Source organism: Leuresthes tenuis, unplaced genomic scaffold, assembly GCF_036924035.1.
Source record: "Leuresthes tenuis unplaced genomic scaffold, fLeuTen1.0.hap1 SCAF_19, whole genome shotgun sequence".
NCBI classification, from domain to species: Eukaryota; Metazoa; Chordata; class Actinopteri; order Atheriniformes; family Atherinopsidae; genus Leuresthes; species Leuresthes tenuis.
The window spans coordinates 1214148-1239133 of record NW_027325373.1 but is presented as its reverse complement, the minus strand read 5'-3'; the positions used below and the strand labels follow the sequence as shown (position 1 = coordinate 1239133).

The window sequence follows — 24986 nt, the reverse complement described above, 5'->3', positions numbered from 1 at the left end:
AAGATATGCTAAAAGCTCAGAATGGGGCAAAACTGCAGGAATTAACAGAAACTTTTTTATATTAACTAAAATAAATTTAAACATTTATGATAAATGTCTGTTTATTTATAGCCAGAAAATACCTCCTGAAGCCTCTTCATTAGCCAAATGTACAATGAATTTGACCTGGTGTCACGCAGAGCACTGAATAAACGCTTTATAAGCGCCGCCGCCCCATCTGTTCAAGGTCAGAAAGCCTTCATCAGCTGACACACACACCCTGAATGTGTCTCCAGACTTTCCCCTGGTTACACTCGTACCTGCAGCTCTCTCAGAACCACTGCTGAACCCAAACGGCTCGTCTTTGGGCGTCGGAGGACAGCTGTGGCGGCGCTTTCCATCGTCCAGAACAGCGTAATGAATGATGGATGATGGCTGTCACCGATTCCATGGCAACAGATTTAAACCTGTCAACAAACACATCTTCTTCACATCTCTATAAAACCACAAATGTGCATTTAATTTGTATTTCAGCTTGTGGTGAACTGTTTGAACGAGAATATTTTGAAGTAAACTCAAATTAAAATACATTTATTCATCTCTCTGCTCGCTTCGTTACTCATGAGTTCATTTTGACTGCTGAGCAAACCTGTTTCAGCAGGTTGAGTCGGTCAGGTTCAGCTAACCAGCTTCCAGATGTGTCACAGAACAACAATAAAAGTGTGTTCAGAGCTGAAAACACAAAATAATCATCAGAAAGGGATCTTTCCGCTAACTGTTGGATGAGAAAACACTTCTCTGACCTCTGGAATGAGGAGGGAAACCGTATGGATTCACCTGTGTGGAACATAAACTGATAAAAGTAACATACTTTGTCCCTCCTCTGATCTGTTTCTGTGAGGTTTCCGTGTTCGTTTCAGAGCAGACTAGGATCAGGAAGCACAGGAAATGATTATTGGACGGTTTAAACAAGTGAAATGAAATGAAAATGAATTTATTTAGCTAAATATTTACTTGTGTTTTCGTGCGTTCTTTAGTTTTGCTGTGCAGTGAACTCCAGAGCATGAGATCTGAGCTGAGAGTGCAGAGGACTGTGGGGTGATGGCAGCCAGCAGAGGGCGCTGTCGCGGCTTCTTTACCCGTAAACCAAATAAGGAAATGACGTGAGGCCTGATCGCGATGGTCTCAAATAGAAAGCTGAGCTCCAGACACCGGGAACCTGGCAGAGGGACCTGTCGGTGGTAGAGGACGAGGTTAGTTGTCATTTCTCAGAGTTTTACTGTGGGGTAAACGCTCTAACCAGCTGATTGGCTCTCTGGGTTGGATATGAATGAGTTCGCACGCGCAGGGCCTGTAAAGCTCACTTATATTGAAACGCTGTGTTTTAAGTGTGCGGCTGAAAGCTTTAACGTCCCTGCAGAAACCCGCTTTAACAGGCGGCTGTTTGTCGTTTCCAACTTTTATAAAAGTTAGCTTCATGTCTCATTTTATAGCTCATGAGTGTCCTCAACTTTCCACGTGCATTGAGCGATCATGACGTCACTGAGCTTGAGGAGCTGGGCATTACGTCACTGAGCATTCAACAGATGCTCAGAAGTGGTGCGGACCCCAGTTCGTGTGCTCTGGGCTGTAAAAAGCTGCTCCTCTGACTGAGATCAACGCTTACTACAGATATATTAAACCCGATTTAACACAAATGGAGATTAATCATGTTAATGAGAATAAAGAAGGCTTCCAGCCGCTGCGGCTCGCTTCTTGCTGGTGGAGATATGCGACCCCTGTCCTGATCACAAGATGGATGATGACAGCTGAGCTGCTGCCTAATGTGGCCATGTGTCTGAGAGCAGGCCTGCTGCCCAGCAGCTGGTGATCACACTCCCTGAGAACAGCAAAGGAGCCCTTTAATTCCAGCTCCGATCAGCTGCAGACGCTTTATTTTCCACAGCTGCAGGAACTTTATTCATATGAATAAGCAGGTTTAAAAATGTCAGCTGAACCAGTGGAAGGAAACGTCTTCGCAGCCTGTGAGAAAACCCAGATCTGCACAAACTGAGCTCTGTTTGGAGCAAAGATTCGACGCCTCACTGGTTCCAGCTGCTCGATTTTACGGGTTAAAACTTTAACAGTAGCTGCAACTTGGCTTAATTTTTCAGGGTAAGTCTGAAGTTTCGGGACTTCTGCTGCAGCCCAACCTTCAGAGGAATTTCCACTGCTGGGATACGTTCTGAATGGTGTGTTTTGTGTTTTCAGCTGGTGTTAAACTGAGTTGTTTCCACCTGGAACAGGATGGGTGACATAGCAGAGGACCAGACCACCTTCTACTCCAACGCTGAGGACTACTGGAAGGACGTCCCCCCCACGGTGGACGGCATGCTGGGAGGCTACGGCAGCATCTCCAGCATCGATATTAATGGCTCCAAGGCTTTCCTGAAGACATTCCTTGGTGTAAGATGCTTTATCAGGTCTCAGATTCTGCTTCCATCCTCCTGCATCCATGGCCTGAAAGCGTAAAACTTTAACTGACATCTAAAAGTCTAAACATTAAAGGTTTTTTTGTGACGTTGTCATGGTAACAGCGGATGATTGTGGCTGTAAAAACGAGCCCATTTAAAGCTGAGACGTGGCCGTACTTTAGCTGAAACACGATAAAACGCAGGATTAGGATGAGGAGCGTCCTTTCCGAGGACGCGAACCGTCGGCCGTAACCATGGAGACCCATCTGGGCTGCTCAGCAGAGCCAGATCCCCGATTCTGGCTGGTCTCTGCTGCAGCTTCGCTCACTTTGAGCTGAATATTTACTCTTAAACTGAGCGAAACATTAACACAACGAGACTTTGAATTAATCCTGATGCGTTCCAAGGCTAAAAAACGCCGCTCGGCGATATTTTGTTGGACCCCGTTCAGCTTTAAGCTTCTGCTGTGTCGTCATTCTGAAAACCTGATGGCCTCTGGGAGCTGATCCAGCTGGAAACCTCCCCCTCTGTCACTATTTGAGCTCAGCCATCGATGGCATCTTAGAATGCGTCTGTGCTGTCAGGTAAAATCCTGCTGCTGCTGGTTCGGTGTCCTCAGGTCGACCTCTGACCTCAGGTCGACCTCTGACCTCAGGTCGACCTCTGACCTCAGGTCGACCTCTGACCTCAGCCTTCGGGGTACGTAACACGGCTGAGCCTGGAGCCGAGCAGCCGAAGCAGGATCCTTTCCTCAGTTAAACCTGGGTGGAGCGGGGCTTTAGATATTGGCAGAAATGTAGCTCAGCTCCTTCCTCAGTGACCTCTGTTCCGTCCTCTGAAGGTCGGGGAGGGGCAGACGGGCACGGGCTGCGCTCTGGACTGCGGCGCAGGAATCGGCAGGATCACCAAGCGTCTGCTGCTGCCTCTGTTCCAAACGGTGGACATGGTGGACGTGACGCGGGAGTTCCTGGACAAGGCCAAGCCGTACCTGGGGGAGGAGAGCCAGCGGGTGGGAAACTACTTCTGCTGCGGCCTGCAGGAGTTCGAGCCAGAGGGCGGGCGCTATGATGTCATCTGGATCCAGTGGGTCATCGGTGAGTCCGGCTGCTGTTTGAGTCAGAAGGACTCAGTTTTACCTTTACTGCTCCTCAGTCCTTCTTCTTCTTCTTCTAACTTTGCTCTGTTCCTCCTCAGTTCTTCTTCTTCTAACTTTGCTCTGTTCCTCCTCAGTTCTTCTTCTTCTTCTAACTTTGCTCTGTTCCTCCTCAGTCCTTCTTCTTCTAACTTTGCTCTGTTCCTCCTCAGTTCTTCTTCTTCTTCTAACTTTGCTCTGTTCCTCCTCAGTTCTTCTTCTTCTTCTAACTTTGCTCTGTTCCTCCTCAGTCCTTCTTCTTCTAACTTTGCTCTGTTCCTCCTCAGTCCTTCTTCTTCTTCTAACTTTGCTCTGTTCCTCCTCAGTCCTTCTTCTTCTTCTAACTTTGCTCTGTTCCTCCTCAGTCCTTCTTCTTCTAACTTTGCCCTGTTCCTCCTCAGTCCTTCTTCTTCTTCTAACTTTGCTCTGTTCCTCCTCAGTCCTTCTTCTTCTTCTTCTAACTTTGCTCTGTTCCTCCTCAGTTCTTCTTCTTCTAACTTTGCTCTGTTCCTCCTCAGTTCTTCTTCTTCTAACTTTGCTCTGTTCCTCCTCAGTTCTTCTTCTTCTAACTTTGCTCTGTTCCTCCTCAGTTCTTCTTCTTCTAACTTTGCTCTGTTCCTCCTCAGTTCTTCTTCTTCTAACTTTGCTCTGTTCCTCCTCAGTTCTTCTTCTTCTAACTTTGCTCTGTTCCTCCTCAGTTCTTCTTCTTCTAACTTTGCTCTGTTCCTCCTCAGTTCTTCTTCTTCTAACTTTGCTCTGTTCCTCCTCAGTTCTTCTTCTTCTAACTTTGCTCTGTTCCTCCTCAGTTCTTCTTCTTCTTCTAACTTTGCTCTGTTCCTCCTCAGTCCTTCTTCTTCTTCTAACTTTGCTCTGTTCCTCCTCAGTCCTTCTTCTTCTTCTAACTTTGCTCTGTTCCTCCTCAGTCCTTCTTCTTCTTCTAACTTTGCTCTGTTCCTCCTCAGTCCTTCTTCTTCTTCTTCTAACTTTGCTCTGTTCCTCCTCAGTTCTTCTTCTTCTAACTTTGCCCTGTTCCTCCTCAGTTCTTCTTCTTCTAACTTTGCTCTGTTCCTCCTCAGTTCTTCTTCTTCTAACTTTGCTCTGTTCCTCCTCAGTTCTTCTTCTTCTAACTTTGCTCTGTTCCTCCTCAGTTCTTCTTCTAACTTTGCTCTGTTCCTCCTCAGTTCTTCTTCTTCTAACTTTGCTCTGTTCCTCCTCAGTTCTTCTTCTTCTTCTAACTTTGCTCTGTTCCTCCTCAGTTCTTCTTCTTCTTCTAACTTTGCTCTGTTCCTCCTCAGTTCTTCTTCTTCTAACTTTGCTCTGTTCCTCCTCAGTTCTTCTTCTTCTTCTTCTTCTTCTTCTTCTTCGTGTGAGAGGTGTGGAAGTGGAGCTGAGAGAAAGACTGAGAGTGAAAGCGATTTTCTTACCTTTTTTTCTCTATCTTTGTCTAAATTTGTTTAATGTTTCATTAGTTGTGTTGGTTTTGAGTCTTTTGTGTAGTGTGTGGAAAGTTTAATTTCGTTTTTTTGTTGTTTTGTTTGGTGTGCTTCCCAGCCTTGCTGGGAGGCCAAAATGGCGTCCGGTGGCTTCTCCATGCTGTCACGGAAGCACGGCATCAGGGTTGGTGCCGGCTCTCCGTGCAGCGTGGAGGAAGTGGCGCTGGCCGTGGGGCAGGTGATCGGGCACGGCGCAGTTAAGTCTGCTGCCCGCATGAACAAGGCGGTGGTCTTGTTTGTGGAGAAGGTGGAGCACGTTAAAAGGTTGGTGGAGACAGGCATCACTGTAAATGGGATGTTTGAGCCGGTGCTGCCGTTAACGCAGCCGGCCACGAAAATCACATTATCAAACGTCCCCCCTTTTATTAGTGATGAGTTCCTGATAAAGGAACTATCGAGACACGGAAAGGTAGTGTCTCCTCTGAGGAAGGTTCTGTCGGGCTGCAAGTCTCCCCTGCTGAGACACGTGGTGTCTCACCGCAGGCAGCTGTACATGATCCTCAACAACAAGGAGGACGTGTTTGACTATCGTTTCCGTGTCCGTGTAGATGAGTTCGAATATATTCTATTCGCAACATCATCTTTTGTCAAGTGCTTTGGGTGTGGTGAGGAGGGACATCTGATCAGGGCCTGTCCCGGCCGCGGTGCTCCGGCCGAGCGGGCGGCTGTCGCCGCTGGACCGGCCGCGGAGCCGGCCGCTGAGCCGGCCGCCGGGCCGGCCGCTCCCGGTAGGCGGTGGGCGGCGGTTGTCAGCGGCCGGCCCGGTCCGGCGGTGCGGCATGCGGCCGCGGCCGATACCGGGGGGGTCTGTGCTGCGGGAGAAACTGCAGGAACTGCAGAGAAACAGCAGGCTGAGGAGACCCAGAGCCAGGCTGGAGGGAGCACAGAGGTGAATGGTGAAGTTGGGGGGGTTGAAACGGGTGAGGTGAACGGTGATAATGTAGGTGAAGTAGAGGGTGACTTGAACACAGAGGTGGATAAAACGGTTGAGGGGAGTGAGGTGGGTAATGTTGGTTGTGAAGTGGAGGGGGGACATCCGATGATAAGTGTGTTGGAAGGGGCAGGTGGGGATGTAGGTGTGTTGGAAGAGGTAGGGAATGTGACCGGAGGACTGTGTGAGGAGTCCGCAGTCGCTGACCAACAGTGTGACAAAAGTAAAAAACTGGAAACACAAGACACTGAAATACGAGAAAACGAGTTGTGCGAGGAGGGTGCAGTGGCTGAAGCTGAGGAGATGGAGGCCTGTGAGGCTGGGGAGAGCTCTGCTCCTCAGAAAAAGCGCACCAAGAGAAAAAATGTGGTCATTGTGATGGCCAGCGGTAAGGCTGGACGGCTGGCAGGCACACCGGGTGCTGCAGAAAGCAGGCCTGCCTGTCTGTCTGACAGCAGCGACAGCGAGGGGTGCGTGTCTGACAGCAGCAGCGTGCTGTCTCACACCCAGCAGGCTGCTGTTCAGATGTATCCTCCTGCCATGCTGAAAAGTTTCCTACAGAAGACCAAAGGCATGAAAGGTCTCATAATAGAGCAGCACTTCCCTGACCTGCAGGGGTTTTATAATTCGGCCAGGACCACGATTAAACAAAGAGCTGATTCAGACCTGACTGAGCAGGAGATATACAGACTCAGGAAACAAATGATCAAAGTCAGGAAACAGCTCGGTCTTTAATGTTAAATACACCACGGATCTTATTTCTATTTCTTTTACTGTTTGTGTTCACTGTGCATTTTAACATCATTATGGATGCTTTTAAAATAGCAAGTCTTAATGTCAATGGTGCCCGGGAAGAGAGGAAGAGGGCACTGGTATTTGACACAGCTAGAATGAAGCACATTGATGTTATGTTTTTACAAGAAACACACAGTGATCATAGAAATGAGACAGATTGGAGCAGAGAATGGGAAGGGGAGCTGATCTTAAGCCATCATACCAACCTCAGTGGAGGTGTGGGCTTCCTGTTCTCCCGAGAATTCGCTCCAACCTCTGTGGAGGTTCGGCACGTTGTGGAGGGGAGGTGCCTTTTAGTCAAAGCCCACTTTGAGCTTTTTAACGTGGTTTTTATCAATATTTATGCCCCCAACAACGGTACAGAGAGGAAACGCTTCCTGGAGAACTTGAACGATGTTTTAAACAGCTGCAGCTCGGAGGATTTTTTATTCATTGGCGGGGATTTTAACTGTACAGATAATGACATTTTAGACCGCAACCACGCAGAGCCTCATCCAGCATCCCAGCATGCCTTGAGGCAGCTGGTCTCCTCCCATGGCCTGGTGGACGTGTGGAGAAGGATGCACGCAAGCTGCAGACAGTACACATGGTCCCACGTTAGCGAAAACAGAATCTCCTCGGCCAGACTTGATCGCTTTTATGCTTTTAAACACAGAGTCAGTGTCGTCAGGATGTGTAAAATTTTACCGGTTGGTTTTACTGATCACTCTCTGGTTTTATGTAGCGCTTTTATTAGGAATATTTTACCCAAAAGCGCATATTGGCATTTTAACTCTGTTTTAACTGTTGATAAATCTTTCAGGGAGGTTTTAAACTTTTACTGGAATGATTTTAGACAGAGAAAAAGTGAATTTGTCAGTCTGAGGCAGTGGTGGGACCATGGCAAGGTGCAGATTAGACTTCTTTGTCAACAGCACACGCTCAATGTCACACGTGACATTCACAGATCTATCAAAGATCTGGAGACTGATATTGTGGATCTCGAGTGTGAGAGCGAGTCCACAGGAGATCGAGGATATATTGAAATCCTCAAGTCAAAAAAGACGGCGTTGGCCGACCTGCTGGACACTAAAGTACAGGGTGCACTGGTCCGGTCCCGGGTACAAGACATCAGGGAGATGGATGCTCCATCGAGCTACTTCTTCGCACTGGAGAGGAGACGAGGGCAGAAGAGACAGATCCACTCTCTGCTCTCGGAGACAGGACAGGAGCTGACAGAGCCGGGTCTTATACGGAAAAGAGCTGTGGAGTTCTTCGCCTTGCTGTTCCAGAGTGAGCACAAGGAGGACGAGGAGCTGATGGAGGAAGTCTGTGGTGGGCTTCCTCAGCTGTCTGACGAAGTTAACTCGCAGCTCGACAAACCTCTGACCCCACAGGAGCTGCACGCTGCGCTGCAGAGCATGCAGGGGCAAAGGGCTCCGGGTATAGACGGACTCACTGTGGAGTTTTATAAGGCTTTCTGGGACATCATGGCCCAAGACATCCTGGATGTCTTTGAGGAAAGCCTGGTGTCTGGGTCACTGCCGCTGTCCTGCCGGAGAGCGGTAGTCACCCTCTTACCGAAAACCGGCTGCCTACAAGACATCAAAAACTGGCGTCCTGTCTCTCTCCTCTGCACGGACTATAAGATACTGTCCAAGGTCTTGGCCAACAGGCTGAGAGGAGCCATGGAGCAGACTCTCCACCGGGACCAGACGTACTGTGTGCCCGGCAGGTCTATGGTGGATAATATCTACCTTATTCGGGATGTTTTGGAGGTCTCCAGTTCATTAGGCATAAACACTGGATTGATCTCATTAGATCAAGAAAAGGCTTTTGACCGCGTTGAACACAGCTTCCTCTGGAAGGTCATGGAGAGGTTTGGGTTCAGCGCAGGTCTTATAGCCAAGATCAAAGTGTTGTACAGTGACAATGAGAGTGTGCTGAAGTTTAATGGTGGCTTGTGTGCTCCTTTTAGGGTGCATAGAGGCGTCCGGCAGGGCTGTGCACTGTCCGGGATGCTCTATGCACTCTCCCTGGAACCCCTCCTACAAAAGATAAGATCATCTGTTCAAGGCCTGCTTTTACCTGGTTTTAACAGCCGTGTTGTTTTATCTGCTTATGCAGACGATGTTGTTGTTTTTATCAAGGACCAACAGGATGTGAGCATTTTAAACTCTGTTGTTGAAAAATTTTCTGTTGTGTCGGCTGCGAGGGTGAACTGGAGGAAGAGCGAGGCCCTGGCTGTTGGCGAGTGGCGTGAGGGCCTCCCAGTTCTCCCTCGCAGCCTAGCATGGAAAACAGAAGGTTTAAAATACCTTGGTATTTATCTAGGCAACAACGACTTCAAAAAGAAAAACTGGGACAACATCAACACAATGGTTGACAGCAAGCTGGCCAAGTGGAAATGGCTCCATGGCAAAATGTCCTTCAGAGGCAGGGTGCTGGTCCTGAATAACCTGGTGGCCTCTTTATTGTGGCACAGGTTGACCTGCCTGGACCCTCCATCGGGCCTCGTTGCGGAGATCCAGGCAAAGATGGTTAATTTCTTTTGGGATAGGTTTCATTGGGTGCCACAGTGTGTGTTGTTTTTATCCAGAGATGAGGGGGGCCAGGGCCTGGTCCACCTGGCTAGCAGGACAGCCACCTTCAGACTCCAGTTCATTCAGAGGTATCTGACTGGACCTGAAGATCTGGTGTGGCGGGATGTGGCCAGCTGCATACTCAGGCGTGTCAGCAACCTGGGGCTGGATGCTGCTCTGTTTTTAACTGATTTTAATTCTCTAAAAGTAAGTGGGTTGCCTCTTTTTTATCAGAGTGCTTTTAAATCATGGGCGATGTTTAAACATAACGTGAGCGGGAAGCGTGACTCTCTGTACTGGTTGTTAAAAGAGCCTTTGATATGTGGTGCCAGGCTAGATGTGTCTTGCAGCATCGTGCCTGGGCTGGCGGGGGCGCTATGCAGGTCAAAGGTCGTCTGTCTGGAACAACTGGTGACTGCGGCAGGACCTGCACTGACTGGCAGCCGGGCGCTGGGCTCTGCTCTGGGGGTGCGCTCTGTCCGCCTGATGGAGAGGAGCCTGGAGCTCTGGAGGAAGAGGCTGACGGAGAAAGAGAGAGACCTCCTCCTCAGGTACGGCAGAGGAGAGGCCGAACCCGACGCCACAGACCAGTACCCAGAGATAGAGCTGGAACCAACATTTACAGAGCTCAGCGGCCCGATGCTAAAAGTCTGCGGAGGAGACAAACTAAGCCTGCACAAGGCTGATAAAAAGACGTTCTACATGAACTGTGTGAAGAACTTTCACAAGAAAACACTGTGCAATAGAGCTGAAAGTGTGTGGACAGACAGGCTGAGTGGACTGAGCCCACAATGGAGAACTCTATATAAACCTCCTATAAAAAAGAGGACTGGAGATCTCCAGTGGAGGATTTTACATGGTGCCATAGCCACGAATGCTTATTTATCTGTTTTTACTCACAGTGTTTTAAACGAGTGCCCTTTCTGTGGTTTGCCTGAAAACATTTTTCATGTTTTTACCGAGTGCACTAGGTTAGCAGAGTTTTTTATCGTTTTAACTCGTGTTTTTAACCTGTTTGGTGCTACTTTTACTGTCCCTGGTTTTATTTGTGGTGTCAGATACAAAAAGACTGAGAAACAAAAATGTCAACTTTTAAACTTTCTCGTAGGTGAAGCCAAACTGTCCATTTATCTGACCCGCAGGGACAAACTGCAGGGAGGATCGACCCTGGATGCTGTGACTCTGTGGAGGTACAACGTTAAAGCCAGGCTGAGGCTGGAGTTTTGCTTCCACAGAGTCACCGGCAACATTGCAGAATTTGCACACCACTGGGCTCATGAAGAGATTTTATGCCAGGTGGCTGAAAACGAACTACAATTTGCACATTTTCTGAGATAATTTATTGATCCTTTTTTATTGTTGAGTAAATTGTGAAATGTGTTTTGACAAAGTGTAAATAAAGTGCTGTTAAAAATCAAAATCTTCTAACTTTGCTCTGTTCCTCCTCAGTTCTTCTTCTTCTAACTTTGCTTTGTTCCTCCTCAGTTCTTCTTCTTCTTCTAACTTTGCTCTGTTCCTCCTCAGTTCTTCTTCTTCTTCTTCTAACTTTGCTCTGTTCCTCCTCAGTTCTTCTTCTTCTTCTTCTAACTTTGCTTTGTTCCTCCTCAGTTCTTCTTCTTCTTCTAACTTTGCTCTGTTCCTCCTCAGTTCTTCTTCTTCTTCTTCTAACTTTGCTCTGTTCCTCCTCAGTCCTTCTTCTTCTTCTAACTTTGCTCTGTTCCTCCTCAGTTCTTCTTCTTCTTCTAACTTTGCTCTGTTCCTCCTCAGTTCTTCTTCTTCTAACTTTGCCCTGTTCCTCCTCAGTCCTTCTTCTTCTTCTAACTTTGCTCTGTTCCTCCTCAGTTCTTCTTCTTCTAACTTTGCTCTGTCCCCCTCAGGCCACCTGACAGATGATCATTTGATAGAGTTCCTGCGCCGCTGCCAGAAGGCGCTGCGGCCCAACGGCCTCATCGTCATCAAAGACAATGTGTCGTATGAAGGCGTGGTCCCAGACGAGGTGGACAGCAGCGTGTGCCGTGATTTGGAAATAGTTCGCAGCCTGGTGGGCAGAGCCGGCCTCCGGATCGTCCGCGAGGAACAGCAAACTAACTTCCCAAAGGAGATTTATCAAGTCCACACCCTGGCTCTCAGATAGAAGGGGGGGGGGGCTTTTTTACCAGCCAGGAGAAGTCTGTTGTTCGAACTCGGTGCCTGGCGTCATCTCTCAGGTGCTGCGACGCTCCGGCCGCTCTGCGTCCGTCTCGCTGCTCCACAAACTTTAAAGATGGCCGCCTCCTTAAAGCAGAGCGCCGAGGCGAGCGGACAGCTGTCCTCTGGAGGAACCGTGTGTGTTTGTACAGTTTTATCTGACAAATAAAAAAGATTTATAGTGTTGCTACTTTATGGAGTAAACAGCAGATTAAACCCACTTTGTCTCTGCTGTTTGTGCCGTAAAAACATCTCTGATGCAGCCTGGAAAAGCTCCAGTAAAAGATCAGGCACCAAAGGAAGCTGCTGTTGTCCTTTGCATGAGGAAGCCTCCTCCGTGCACGTGTGACCCGTCATTAAAGCCTGTAGTTTTCATGAAGGGTCACTTTGAATTCAGTCCACATTGGTTCTACAGCTCAGGGTTGATCCAAAGTTCTGCTGCTGGACAGGAAGCGTGAGCTGAGGCGCACTTTCTCCCCCTCTGGGATCTGATCGTAGGCCTCAGAGGGTCAAATACAGCAAGATTTTAGAATTTCTGCCAGTTTATAAAGGAGTAGTACATTCCTCTGGCTGTTAAAGTAGCCTCTGAGAAGTTTGTGAACCCTAAAACTGACCCGTTGTGCACACTGGACATTCGTTTTAAATCCCAGGTGCTGTTCCAGCCTCCACCTGCAGGGGGAGCCATCCTCTCACGGTGCTTCCTGTTGCTGCAGAATGAGTTTCCTCTGAAGAGGAAGTCACATTAACATCTGAGGTGTTATTTTCACAAAGGGAACAGCAGCTTAATGCAGGGATTTCCTGCAGGTTTTACACGTTTCCCTGCTTCAACGCACCTGAATCTGATGAAATCTGGACCTGAATCTGATGAAATCTGGATCTGATTCTGATGAAATCTGGACCTGAAGCTCTTCAAAAGCCCGTAAAGTTCTGCACAAACCTGCTGATGATGCACCTTCTGAATCAGGTCACCTACATCTTTAAAGTTGGCTTCTTTAAGAAATATTTCCTCTCAAATTAACAGTTGATGAATCTTTAAATTATTCTGGAACAATTCAAATGTTCTATGCTGTTTAATCCCTTTAAAGCACATTGAATAAAAAGGCTCTGAAAAGTTAAACCATCACTTTGAATAACGAATAAATAATATTTCCTTTAAAGACTTGCTGCAGCAGGTCTGAATAGTTTATTGAATTTTTCTTCAGAGGAAGCAGTGAAACCAAAGTTCTGTGGGACAGTTTAGATTAAGACGGTTCATCATAAATCAAATCATAATTCTGTCTTTAACAGAGAGTTCTGCAGGATGCTTCAGATTCTTCATGTTCTCCTGCTGACATTAATGGACAGAAAGAGCTGAATGGATGCATGAAACAAACGGGCCGGAGCAGCTCCCTGGAACAGGCATCGTATCATACATAAAGAGGATTATTATTATATTATATTATATATAAAGAGTATTTTTACTCTATTTATTAATGTCTCTGGATGTTGTGGAAATCTGTTCAGTCTCTGGCTGCTCCATGCTGATCACTGACAGGCACTGAGAGCCTTTCTGAGCCTTTCGGATCAGGACCACGTCTCGCTCTGCAGGCGGCCCGTTTTCTCCATGGCTGCCAGCGTCTGCTCGGCTTCCTGCGAGGACATTCCTCCTTCCTGCCGGAACACGTCCTTCAGAGCATCGCACACGCCGGCTGGCATCTGTTTGGCGTTGCTGCATGAGAACAAGCTCAGTGGTTTATACTCTGTGCTTTAGCAACTCAATTCAATTCAACTTTATTTATAAAGCGCCAGATTACAACAAATGTCATCTCAAGGCACTTAAGTAATAAAGTCCAACTCAATTCATTGTAATCATAATCCAATTAATTCATATGGAGCCAATTCAAAAATAATATCCGAGCTAAGGAAACCAACAGATTGGACCGAAACTTGTCTTCAGTCCAATCTCCCGTCCTGAGCCTGAGGGACTGTGGAAAGGAACGACTCCCTTTAACAGGAAGAAACCTCTGGCAGAACCAGAACCAGGAAGAAACCTCTGGCAGAACCAGAACCAGGAAGAAACCTCTGGCAGAACCAGAACCAGGAAGAAACCTCTGGCAGAACCAGAACCAGGAAGAAACCTCTGGCAGAACCAGAACCAGGAAGAAACCTCTGGCAGAACCAGAACCAGGAAGAAACCTCTGGCAGAACCAGAACCAGGAAGAAACCTCTGGCGGAACCAGAACCAGGAAGAAACCTCTGGCGGAACCAGAACCAGGAAGAAACCTCTGGCGGAACCAGACCCAGGAAGAAACCTCTGGCGGAACCAGAACCAGGAAGAAACCTCTGGCGGAACCAGAACCAGGAAGAAACCTCTGGCGGAACCAGAACCAGGAAGAAACCTCTGGCGGAACCAGAACCAGGAAGAAACCTCTGGCGGAACCAGAACCAGGAAGAAACCTCTGGCAGAACCAGAACCAGGAAGAAACCTCTGGCAGAACCAGACCCAGGAAGAAACCTCTGGCAGAACCAGAACCAGGAAGAAACCTCTGGCAGAACCAGGAAGAAACCTCTGGCGGAACCAGAACCAGGAAGAAACCTCTGGCGGAACCAGAACCAGGAAGAAACCTCTGGCGGAACCAGACCCAGGAAGAAACCTCTGGCAGAACCAGAACCAGGAAGAAACCTCTGGCAGAACCAGAACCAGGAAGAAACCTCTGGCAGAACCAGAACCAGGAAGAAACCTCTGGCAGAACCAGAACCAGGAAGAAACCTCTGGCAGAACCAGGAAGAAACCTCTGGCAGAACCAGAACCAGGAAGAAACCTCTGGCAGAACCAGAACCAGGAAGAAACCTCTGGCAGAACCAGAACCAGGAAGAAACCTCTGGCAGAACCAGACCCAGGTCTTGCATGTACAGATCTGTTCGAGCTCCACAGAGTAACGCTGCAGATTAAACCTGCTGTGAACCAGGTGGAAAGTATGATGGAAGACAGAAAACTGAAAATGTCCTGCAGGCAGGCAGCAGAACGAAGGCACACACAGCGTGATGAAGAAGTGGATCACTTCTAACCTTTATAAACACATGCAGAAGCTTTAATCACTTCTAACAGGGATGTCAAAGTCCGGTCCTGGAGGGCCGCTGTCCTGCAGGTTTCAGATGTTTCCCTGCTTCACCTGGTTCAGATCAATGCATCATCAGCAGGCTGCTGCAGAACTTAACCATCTTTCAAAGGGATCCATTTAATCTGAATCAGGTGTGTTGAAGCAGGGAAACACCTAAAACCTGCAGGACAGCGGCCCTCCAGGACCGGACTTTGACATATGTGACCTCTAACCTTTATAAATAACAGGAAATGATCACATGCAGAAGCTTTAAAGCCTTGGACTCACCCAGCAATGTAAAAGCAGGCACTTTTATTGGCAATCAGGTCCCACAGCAGCGCAGCGTTCTGCCCCACACGGTGCTGGACGTAGAGCTTCTCCTCCTGCACAGAGCCAGCATCAGTTAGAGCCACACAGACACCTGCTCTGTGACCCAGCAGAACATCCTGTGTGTCTGACCTGGTCTCGAGAAAAAGCCGTGAAGAGCAGCAGCTGTTGGGCCTTCTGCATCCCCTCCCACTCCGACCTGAAGTAGAAGTCTTTGGACTCGGAGCGACAGCCGAAGAACAGGACGTTGGCTAAAAACAAGGGAGACCAAGGAGGGGCGTCAGAGGAAGTTGGGCCGAGCGTTGAGGAGGAACCTCCCTGCAGAGACTCACCCTGCTTCCCCTCAGCCGCCCTCTGCTGTAAAGCGGCCCTGAAGGGCGCCACGCCTGTCCCAGGCCCAACCATCACCACAGGGGTGTCCCTTTCTTTGGGGAACGCCAGACTTCCCTTCTTCACCCACAGAGGAACGTACACCTCCCCTGAAATGAGAGGTGGGACAGAGAAGATGATTTATATTCCGTTTTAATCCTCTATCGACTAAAAACCCGATCAAACACGGCCGAGAACTCGGGTCTGAGACGCTTTACAGGACGGGGCGCTGACCGTTTCCTAGGCAACAGCTGTCCAGGTCAGTAAAGGGTTAGTCTGCCTCAGATGTGCCGGAGCAGCTCATATAACTCTGAACTCTGTAGAAGATGTAAAAGACCTTGTGTGGGGTCCAGCGAGGCCAACCAGGTGGAGCAGAGGCCTCTTCTTGGTTTATGCAGTTTGGTTTTGTAGCGCACCACAGCGACGAGGATCTGCAGCCTGTGGGGATGAGCCTGTGGAGAGGAGGGTGTGTCTGTCACATGCAGCCGTGGCTTTACGCAGCACTCATTCATCTGTAGGGGGAGTTACCTTCAGAGAGGAGGCGATGGAGAAGGAGCGAGGCTGGATCTCAGGAAAAAGGTCCAGGAGATGGTCCACTCTGAGCTCTGCTGTGGTGTGTGGAAACTCTGCCAAGACCTGCAGCAAACAGGAAACAGGAAGTCATTTCCAGCTTTCCAGCTGGGACCGGCAGGCCTGTCCCATCAGCCGCTGTCAGTCAGATCAGGAGCAGCAGGTAGAAAGGTCATCCGTCACCTCCAGGGCGGTGCGCCGGGGTCGGTTGCAGTAGCTGAGCAGGTCTTCCTGGCCCGCCGCCGAGCTGAACTCGGCCAGCTTCTCCCGCTCCAGCTCGTTTGTGGCGAACGTGGCCAGCAGCTCAAAGAAGGAGCGGCGAGGCACAGCGGCGATGTCCAGGTAGCTCTCCACCAGGTGCCGAACCGTGCAGGGCTGAGGGAGTCGAGCTGGAACTGAGAGGACACGAAGCTGCGTGAGACGGATGCTGCAGAGGCTGAGTGACCTCAAACTGGCATTAAAGAAGAGACCGGCCCTGTTCAGCCACAGATTCACTGCTTTAAAACAAGACACCGGCCCTGCTCAGCCACAGATTCACTGCTTTAAAACAGGACACCGGCCCTGCTCAGCCAGAGAGTCGCTGCTTTAAAACAAGACACCGGCCCTGATCAGGCCAGAGATTCACTGCTTTAAAACAAGAGACCGGCCCTGCTCAGCCACAGATTCACTGCTTTAAAACAAGACACCGGCCCTGCTCAGCCTGAGATTCACTGCTTTAAAACAAGACACCCGGAGATTCACTGCTTTAAAACAAGACACCGGCCCTGATCAGGCCAGAGATTCACTGCTTTAAAACAAGACACCCGGCCCTGCTCAGCCACAGATTCACTGATTTAAAACAAGACACCGGCCCTGCTCAGCCACAGATTCACTGCTTTAAAACAAGACACCCGGCCCTGCTCAGCCACAGATTCACTGCTTTAAAACAAGACACCGGCCCTGCTCAGCCAGAGAGTCGCTGCTTTAAAACAAGACACCCGGAGATTCACTGCTTTAAAACAAGACACCCGGCCCTGCTCAGCCACAGATTCACTGCTTTAAAACAAGACACCCGGCCCTGCTCAGCCACAGATTCACTGCTTTAAAACAAGACACCCGGCCCTGCTCAGCCACAGATTCACTGCTTTAAAACAAGACACCGGCCCTGCTCAGCCACAGATTCACTGCTTTAAAACAAGACACCGGCCCTGCTCAGCCACAGATTCACTGCTTTAAAACAAGACACCGGCCCTGCTCAGCCACAGATTCACTGCTTTAAAACAAGACACCGGCCCTGTTCAGCCACAGATTCACTGCTTTAAAACAAGACACCGGCCCTGCTCAGCCACAGATTCACTGCTTTAAAACAAGACACCGGCCCTGCTCAGCCAGAGATTCACTGATTTAAAACAGGACACCGGCCCTGCTCAGCCACAGATTCACTGCTTTAAAACAAGACACCCGGCCCTGCTCAGCCACAGATTCACTGCTTTAAAACAAGACACCGGCCCTGCTCAGCCACAGATTCACTGCTTTAAAACAAGACACCGGCCCTGTTCAGCCACAGATTCACTGCTTTAAAACAAGACACCGGCCCTGCTCAGCCACAGATTCACTGCTTTAAAACAAGACACCGGCCCTGTTCAGCCACAGATTCACTGCTTTAAAACAAGACACCGGCCCTGCTCAGCCAGAGATTCACTGATTTAAAACAGGACACCGGCCCTGCTCAGCCACAGATTCACTGCTTTAAAACAAGACACCGGCCCTGCTCAGCCACAGATTCACTGCTTTAAAACAGGACACCGGCCCTGCTCAGCCACAGATTCACTGCTTTAAAACAAGACACCGGCCCTGCTCAGCCACAGATTCACTGCTTTAAAACAAGACACCGGCCCTGTTCAGCCACAGATTCACTGCTTTAAAACAAGACACCGGCCCTGCTCAGCCACAGATTCACTGCTTTAAAACAAGACACCGGCCCTGCTCAGCCACAGATTCACTGCTTTAAAACAGGACACCGGCCCTGCTCAGCCACAGATTCACTGCTTTAAAACAAGACACCCGGCCCTGCTCAGCCACAGATTCACTGCTTTAAAACAAGACACCGGCCCGGCTCAGCCACAGATTCACTGCTTTAAAACAAGACACCCGGCCCTGTTCAGCCACAGATTCACTGCTTTAAAACAAGACACCGGCCCTGCTCAGCCACAGATTCACTGCTTTAAAACAAGACACCGGCCCTGCTCAGCCACAGATTCACTGCTTTAAAACAAGACACCGGCCCTGCTCAGCCACAGATTCACTGCTTTAAAACAAGACACCGGCCCTGTTCAGCCACAGATTCACTGCTTTAAAACAAGACACCGGCCCTGTTCAGCCACAGATTCACTGCTTTAAAACAGGACACCGGCCCTGTTCAGCCACAGATTCACTGCTTTAAAACAAGACACCGGCCCTGCTCAGCCACAGATTCACTGCTTTAAAACAAGACACCGGCCCTGCTCAGCCACAGATTCACTGCTTTAAAACAAGAGACCCGGCCCTGCTCAGCCACAGATTCACTGCTTTAAAACAAGACACCGGCCCTGCTCAGCCACAGATTCACTGCTTTAAAACAAGACACCCGGCCCTGCTCAGCCACAGATTCACTGCTTTAAAACAAGACACCCGGCCCTGTTCAGCCACAGATTCACTGCTTTAAAACAGGACACCGGCCCTGCTCAGCCACAGATTCACTGCTTTAAAACAGGACACCCGGCCCTGTTCAGCCACAGATTCACTGCTTTAAAACAGGACACCGGCCCTGCTCAGCCACAGATTCACTGCTTTAAAACAGGACACCGGCCCTGCTCAGCCACAGATTCACTGCTTTAAAACAGGACACCGGCCCTGCTCAGCCACAGATTCACTGCTTTAAAACAAGACACCGGCCCTGCTCAGCCACAGATTCACTGCTTTAAAACAAGAGACCCGGAGATTCACTGCTTTAAAACAGGACACCCGGCCCTGTTCAGCCACAGATTCACTGCTTTAAAACAGGACACCCGGCCCTGCTCAGCCACAGATTCACTGCTTTAAAACAAGGCAGCGAGCTGAATTACATCAAAACACAGCAACGTGCCACAGCCTGAACTACAGTAAATCACTTGGACACAAACACACAAAGCCTGGTTGCTGTGGCATGTAAAATTAGCTCCTAATAGTGAGAAAAAAGCTGATTTCCAAGCAGCAGATGAACTGGATCTGTTGTCTTTATGTTGGCTGACAGTCCTAAAACAAATGGTTCCACCAACACAAAGAAGCTGAAGTTTCATCTAAAGAAAATGATTTAAGTGAACTGGGTTTGTTGTCCTGAGCAGGAAAACCTTGCAAAGAGCAGGCGAAGCTGGATCTACCTGCAGCGCTGTCCGAGGCACTGAGGGTGAAGCTGGCCTCTGGGTCCAACCTCAGGAGCTGACAGAACTGCTGCACATCCTCTGCTGCATTACAAGGACGCATCATCACCACATCTCCCGCAGAAAACCTACCCAAAGAAATCACAGTTCCAGTAAAGATGGCTCAGGTCTTACCTTCATGTCATGTTCAAATCTGGAAGAGCTCAAAGCTACGTACTCGATGTTGGACCCGGTGATGTCGAACTCAATGTGTCTCACATCCTGGAAGTGTGACAGCTCTGTGACTCTGCTATTGAACACCATCCTGGCAGGAAAAGGGTGAGACTGGGAGGGGACGCTCTGCTCCACGCCGATCCTCAGTCTGTCTTCCATCTTCTGTCTCCTTTCATCCAGGAAGACGAACCTCCATGTTGCAGGGAGTCTGCGACAAAAAGCCCAGAGAAGAAGTTAGTTCAGCAGTCGTTAAGCACAGTGAAGAAGAAGAATGAGAAGCTGCGAGTACTCACGGCTCATCCTCCCTCAGTGGAGCCACATCAGCCAGAGATGGGTACAGATCCAGCACTTTTTCCCAAAAGGATGTGAGCCACGGGTCAATCACTGCGTCCTGCCTGTTTAAAACACACCGTGAGCAGAAATAAACCTCTGAGGAGCAGAAACTAACCTCCGAGGAGCAGAAACTAACCTCCGAGGTGCAGAAACTAACCTCCGAGGTGCAGAAACTAACCTCCGAGGTGCAGAAACTAACCTCCGAGGAGCAGAAACTAACCTCCGAGGTGCAGAAACTAACCTCCGAGGTGCAGAAACTAACCTCCGAGGTGCAGAAACTAACCTCCGAGGTGCAGAAACTAACCTCCGAGGTGCAGAAACTAACCTCCGAGGTGCAGAAACTAACCTCCGAGGAGCAGAAACTAACCTCCGAGGTGCAGAAACTAACCTCCGAGGTGCAGAAACTAACCTCCGAGGAGCAGAAACTAACCTCCGAGGTGCAGAAACTAACCTCCGAGGTGCAGAAACTAACCTCCGAGGTGCAGAAACTAACCTCCGAGGTGCAGAAACTAACCTCCGAGGAGCAGAAACTAACCTCCGAGGTGCAGAAACTAACCTCCGAGGTGCAGAAACTAACCTCCGAGGTGCAGAAACTAACCTCCGAGGTGCAGAAACTAACCTCCGAGGTGCAGAAACTAACCTCAGAGCTGCAGAAACTAACCTCAGAGCTGCAGAAACTAACCTCAGAGCTGCAGAAACTAACCTCAGAGCTGCAGAAACTAACCTCAGAGCTGCAGAAACTAACCTCAGAGCTGCAGAAACTAACCTCAGAGCTGCAGAAACTAACCTCAGAGCTGCAGAAACTAACCTCAGAGCTGCAGAAACTAACCTCAGAGCTGCAGAAACTAACCTCAGAGCTGCAGAAACTAACCTCAGAGCTGCAGAAACTAACCTCCGAGGTGCAGAAACTAACCTCCGAGGTGCAGAAACTAACCTCCGAGGTGCAGAAACTAACCTCCGAGGTGCAGAAACTAACCTCCGAGGTGCAGAAACTAACCTCCGAGGTGCAGAAACTAACCTCCGAGGTGCAGAAACTAACCTCAGAGCTGCAGAAACTAACCTCCGAGGTGCAGAAACTAACCTCCGAGGTGCAGAAACTAACCTCCGAGGAGCAGAAACTAACCTCCGAGCTGCAGAAACTAACCTCCGAGCTGCAGAAACTAACCTCCGAGGAGCAGAAACTAACCTCCGAGCTGCAGAAACTAACCTCCGAGGTGCAGAAACTAACCTCCGAGGTGCAGAAACTAACCTCCGAGGTGCAGAAACTAACCTCCGAGGTGCAGAAACTAACCTCCGAGGTGCAGAAACTAACCTCCGAGGTGCAGAAACTAACCTCCGAGGTGCAGAAACTAACCTCCGAGGTGCAGAAACTAACCTCCGAGGAGCAGAAACTAACCTCCGAGCTGCAGAAACTAACCTCCGAGGTGCAGAAACTAACCTCCGAGGTGCAGAAACTAACCTCCGAGGTGCAGAAACTAACCTCCGAGGTGCAGAAACTAACCTCCGAGGTGCAGAAACTAACCTCCGAGGTGCAGAAACTAACCTCCGAGGTGCAGAAACTAACCTCCGAGGTGCAGAAACTAACCTCCGAGGTGCAGAAACTAACCTCCGAGGTGCAGAAACTAACCTCCGAGGTGCAGAAACTAACCTCCGAGGTGCAGAAACTAACCTCCGAGGTGCAGAAACTAACCTCCGAGGTGCAGAAACTAACCTCCGAGGTGCAGAAACTAACCTCCGAGGTGCAGAAACTAACCTCCGAGGTGCAGAAACTAACCTCCGAGGTGCAGAAACTAACCTCCGAGGTGCAGAAACTAACCTCCGAGGTGCAGAAACTAACCTCCGAGGTGCAGAAACTAACCTCCGAGGTGCAGAAACTAACCTCCGAGGTGCAGAAACTAACCTCCGAGGTGCAGAAACTAACCTCCGAGGTGCAGAAACTAACCTCCGAGGTGCAGAAACTAACCTCCGAGGTGCAGAAACTAACCTCCGAGGTGCAGAAACTAACCTCCGAGGTGCAGAAACTAACCTCCGAGGTGCAGAAACTAACCTCCGAGGAGCAGAAACTAACCTCCGAGGCGCAGAAACTAACCTCCGAGGCGCAGAAACTAACCTCCGAGGCGCAGAAACTAACCTCCGAGGAGCAGAAACTAACCTCCGAGGCGCAGAAACTAACCTCCGAGGCGCAGAAACTAACCTCCGAGGCGCAGAAACTAACCTCCGAGGCGCAGAAACTAACCTCAGAGCTGCAGAAACTAACCTCCGAGGCGCAGAAACTAACCTCCGAGGAGCAGAAACTAACCTCCGAGGCGCAGAAACTAACCTCCGAGGAGCAGAAACTAACCTCCGAGGAGCAGAAACTAACCTCCGAGGAGCAGAAACTAACCTCTGAGGAGCAGAAACAAACCTCCGAGGAGCAGAAACTAACCTCTGAGGAGCAGAAACTAACCTCCGAGGAGCAGAAACTAACCTCCGAGGAGCAGAAACTAACCTCCGAGGAGCAGAAACTAACCTCCGAGGAGCAGAAACTAACCTCCGAGGAGCAGAAACTAACCTCAGAGGAGCAGAAACTAACCTCAGAGGAGCAGAAACTAACCTCAGAGGAGCAGAAACTAACCTCAGAGGAGCAGAAACTAACCTCAGAGGAGCAGAAACTAACCTCAGAGGAGCAGAAACTAACCTCAGAGGAGCAGAAACTAACCTCTGAGGAGCAGAAACTAACCTCCGAGGAGCAGAAATAAACCTCTAACCCAAACTTTGCTTTCACACCTGCTGGCTTTTGGTTTGACCACAAAATGGAAGCAAAGACATGCCACAGCAGGCGTTTCCTACTGAATACTTCCAAAATAACTCATGTAATTTCATCTCTGGTGGCGTTTCACAGCCTTTTGTTCCCGTTTGGCTGATGATGATGAAGCTGTAAGCTGCTTTTGGCCTTTTTTCAGCATGAAAAGGTTAAAGTTAAACTTTAAAATGAATTCTCCTGCTGTTGAAAGGCGATTCTCGCTGCAGAGCTCGATCTTACCCCAGGTCGTGTTGATCATCTGCCAGCCCCACAGGCATTACAGATGTGGCACCCAGCTGCAGGAGACGCTTATGAAGCTTCTTCGCCACAAAATTGAACCTAAAGCACAAAGCAATTGATTCTTTTACAAAAGTTCAAGCTAAATCATACTGAATATGAGGCATAAGTGCAAAAAGGACTAACTTTGGATAGGAAGAGTCCCCCAGGCCCAACACTGCACAGTCGAGCCGGCTCAGAGAGCCAGCAGGTAAAGACTTCCTGAAGAGAAACCTCCAGAAATTCTGTGAAAACACGGGACAAACACTTTTTACAGGTTGTTTTCAGCTCCATATGGATTAAAACCAGCATTAACAGCACTGTCAGGTCAGGTGAGAAACCCTGTGCTGTGAATATGATCTGATGCCCAAACATCTGGAACACACCGGCCACCCCCCCGGCTGGCAGCTGCAGGAAGTAAGACAGCAGCGGGCTCTACAGAAGGCTTTAAAGAACATTTAAAAGCATCCCATCCCAAAGGACCTGTTGCTATGGTAGCAACAGGTCCCGAGTGGAAGTTCAATGAGGAGGATCTGCTCCTCATTCCTGGTGTTTTCTTCTTTTCCCATGATGCCTCATCCTTAATTCTGTGCTCAGGACTCTGGTCCAATGCTGGTTCTTCCTGCTGCTTTTTGGGCCTGATCCTTGTTATCAGACTCTGTTGTGTCCCATATTATGGGCGGGTGGGTCGTCTGTTATACATCCTTCATTCATTCATGTCACCATTTCACCAAGAAGAATACGTCAGAGTCTAATCTAATCTTATTTAAATCTGGTACAACCAAACATTTTCCCATCCTTTCCTTTCAACAGGAGCCCATAATGGCTGATTGATGAACACTCCCCCTGTGCACTGTGCCTTCCTCGTCTGTTTTTACCTTCATGTTGTCGGGGGGGTCTCCCTGTCCAGTGGTGGCACAGACAAAGACAACCAGAGGCTCTGAGATCAGGTTGGCCTGTTAAATGGAAGAAAATAAGCGTGTCAGGGTGTCACTGTGTGTCCGTGTGACTCAACAAACAGAAGCTGAACTAATCTCTGGTTCTGATTCAGCTCCTTTCCGTGTCCTGCACACTTTTACTGAGGTGTGCAGGATCCATTCCAGGCACTGGCTGCCTGACCCGGTGCCACTGGAAGCCAGAAACGTCTATTTCATCACATGTTAAGCGTGTGATATTCCTCTAATTATCACCTGTGCATGCACTGCCGTCCTGTGAGAGACTGAACTGGCATCATTAGATGGAGCAGAATGTGGTTTTTCTCTGTTAGTCCTCTAAACATGAGCACAGGTAGGTTTGAGGGTGATAAAAACACGGTACTTTTTAAAGATATGACCAACAAACCAACGTTCACGGCACTGAAATCAAATGTAGAAACTAAGAAAAAACACAAACCACATTGTAGCTGTCCAGAGGCATCACTTGAACCTTCAGCCACCTTCTCTTTGCCTGCCGGGCGATCCTTTGGGCCGTGTCCTGGGCTGTGCCAGTCTGGCTCCCGAACAGGATGAGCAGGGCAGGATCTGACATCATGCCTGAAAGAAACCATCACAGAAATCAAACTTTAGTTCAGGAAATGGTCTCATCTGCGCGATGATGACAAAGAAACAGCAACACGTCAATCATGAGATGTCCAGCAAACATGTGGAATTAAAAGTCAGTGCACAGAGAGACAGTTTTCCTCAGTGTCTGTGCGCAGATTTCATTTGATGTCATGTAACATGTCGTGTTGTACAGCAGCTCCGGAGGCTAACAGTCACAGTACATGGCATTTAGTCTGGATGAGTCATCATGCGACATAATAAAGTATCTTTTTTTGCCCAGAAAGTCCCTTTTAACCTTAGCCAATAATTATATCAACTATTTACATTTAAAGTAAAAGTATTTCCTATTAACTTTATCTGTATTAACTTTATCTGTTATTAGCCGCTAGCAGGACCACGAACTGACCAACAAGAAAATATAATAAAACATCTTCTTCCGAGCTTTAATTTTCTCGTGTAACAGAAAAGAGAGAACAGGAAACTTACCGCTGTTGTCCTACCAAACAATACCATTAAATAATGCGAAAAATTCACATATAACCTATCCGAGTACAGCAGCGCATTCTAATTACGACTCTTTCCAACGG

At 49.0% G+C, this 24986-nt stretch overlaps 2 protein-coding genes across 4 annotated transcripts; one reads left to right on the top strand and one right to left on the bottom strand.

Annotated features, from left to right (window-relative positions):
* Positions 1-1153: 1153 nt before the first annotated feature.
* On the top strand, positions 1154-11763 carry ntmt1 (N-terminal Xaa-Pro-Lys N-methyltransferase 1). 3 transcript variants are annotated; one of them, XM_072371730.1, is made up of 4 exons: positions 1154-1232; positions 2230-2424; positions 3274-3526; positions 11222-11763. In XM_072371730.1, the coding sequence occupies exons 2-4, from the start codon at positions 2266-2268 to the stop codon at positions 11476-11478; spliced, it is 669 nt and encodes a 222-aa protein (XP_072227831.1). In that variant the 5' UTR covers positions 1154-1232; positions 2230-2265; the 3' UTR covers positions 11479-11763. The 3 variants fall into 3 exon arrangements, with proteins under 3 accessions (XP_072227831.1, XP_072227833.1, XP_072227832.1); XM_072371732.1 differs by having other exon boundaries at positions 1158-1232; positions 2265-2424; XM_072371731.1 differs by lacking the exon at positions 1154-1232 and adding an exon at positions 1302-2133.
* Positions 11764-12705: 942 nt separating this feature from the next.
* ndor1 (NADPH dependent diflavin oxidoreductase 1) lies at positions 12706-24986 on the bottom strand. Its single transcript, XM_072372296.1, has 15 exons — positions 24886-24986; positions 24251-24390; positions 23737-23814; positions 23006-23103; positions 22823-22921; positions 19761-19862; positions 19472-19675; positions 19255-19382; positions 16061-16272; positions 15836-15943; positions 15645-15759; positions 15271-15417; positions 15071-15189; positions 14900-14994; positions 12706-13239 (listed from the first exon to the last, which is right to left on the bottom strand). Exons 2-15 carry the CDS (start codon positions 24386-24388, stop codon positions 13095-13097), a joined length of 1788 nt encoding a protein of 595 aa, XP_072228397.1. The 5' UTR covers positions 24389-24390; positions 24886-24986; the 3' UTR covers positions 12706-13094.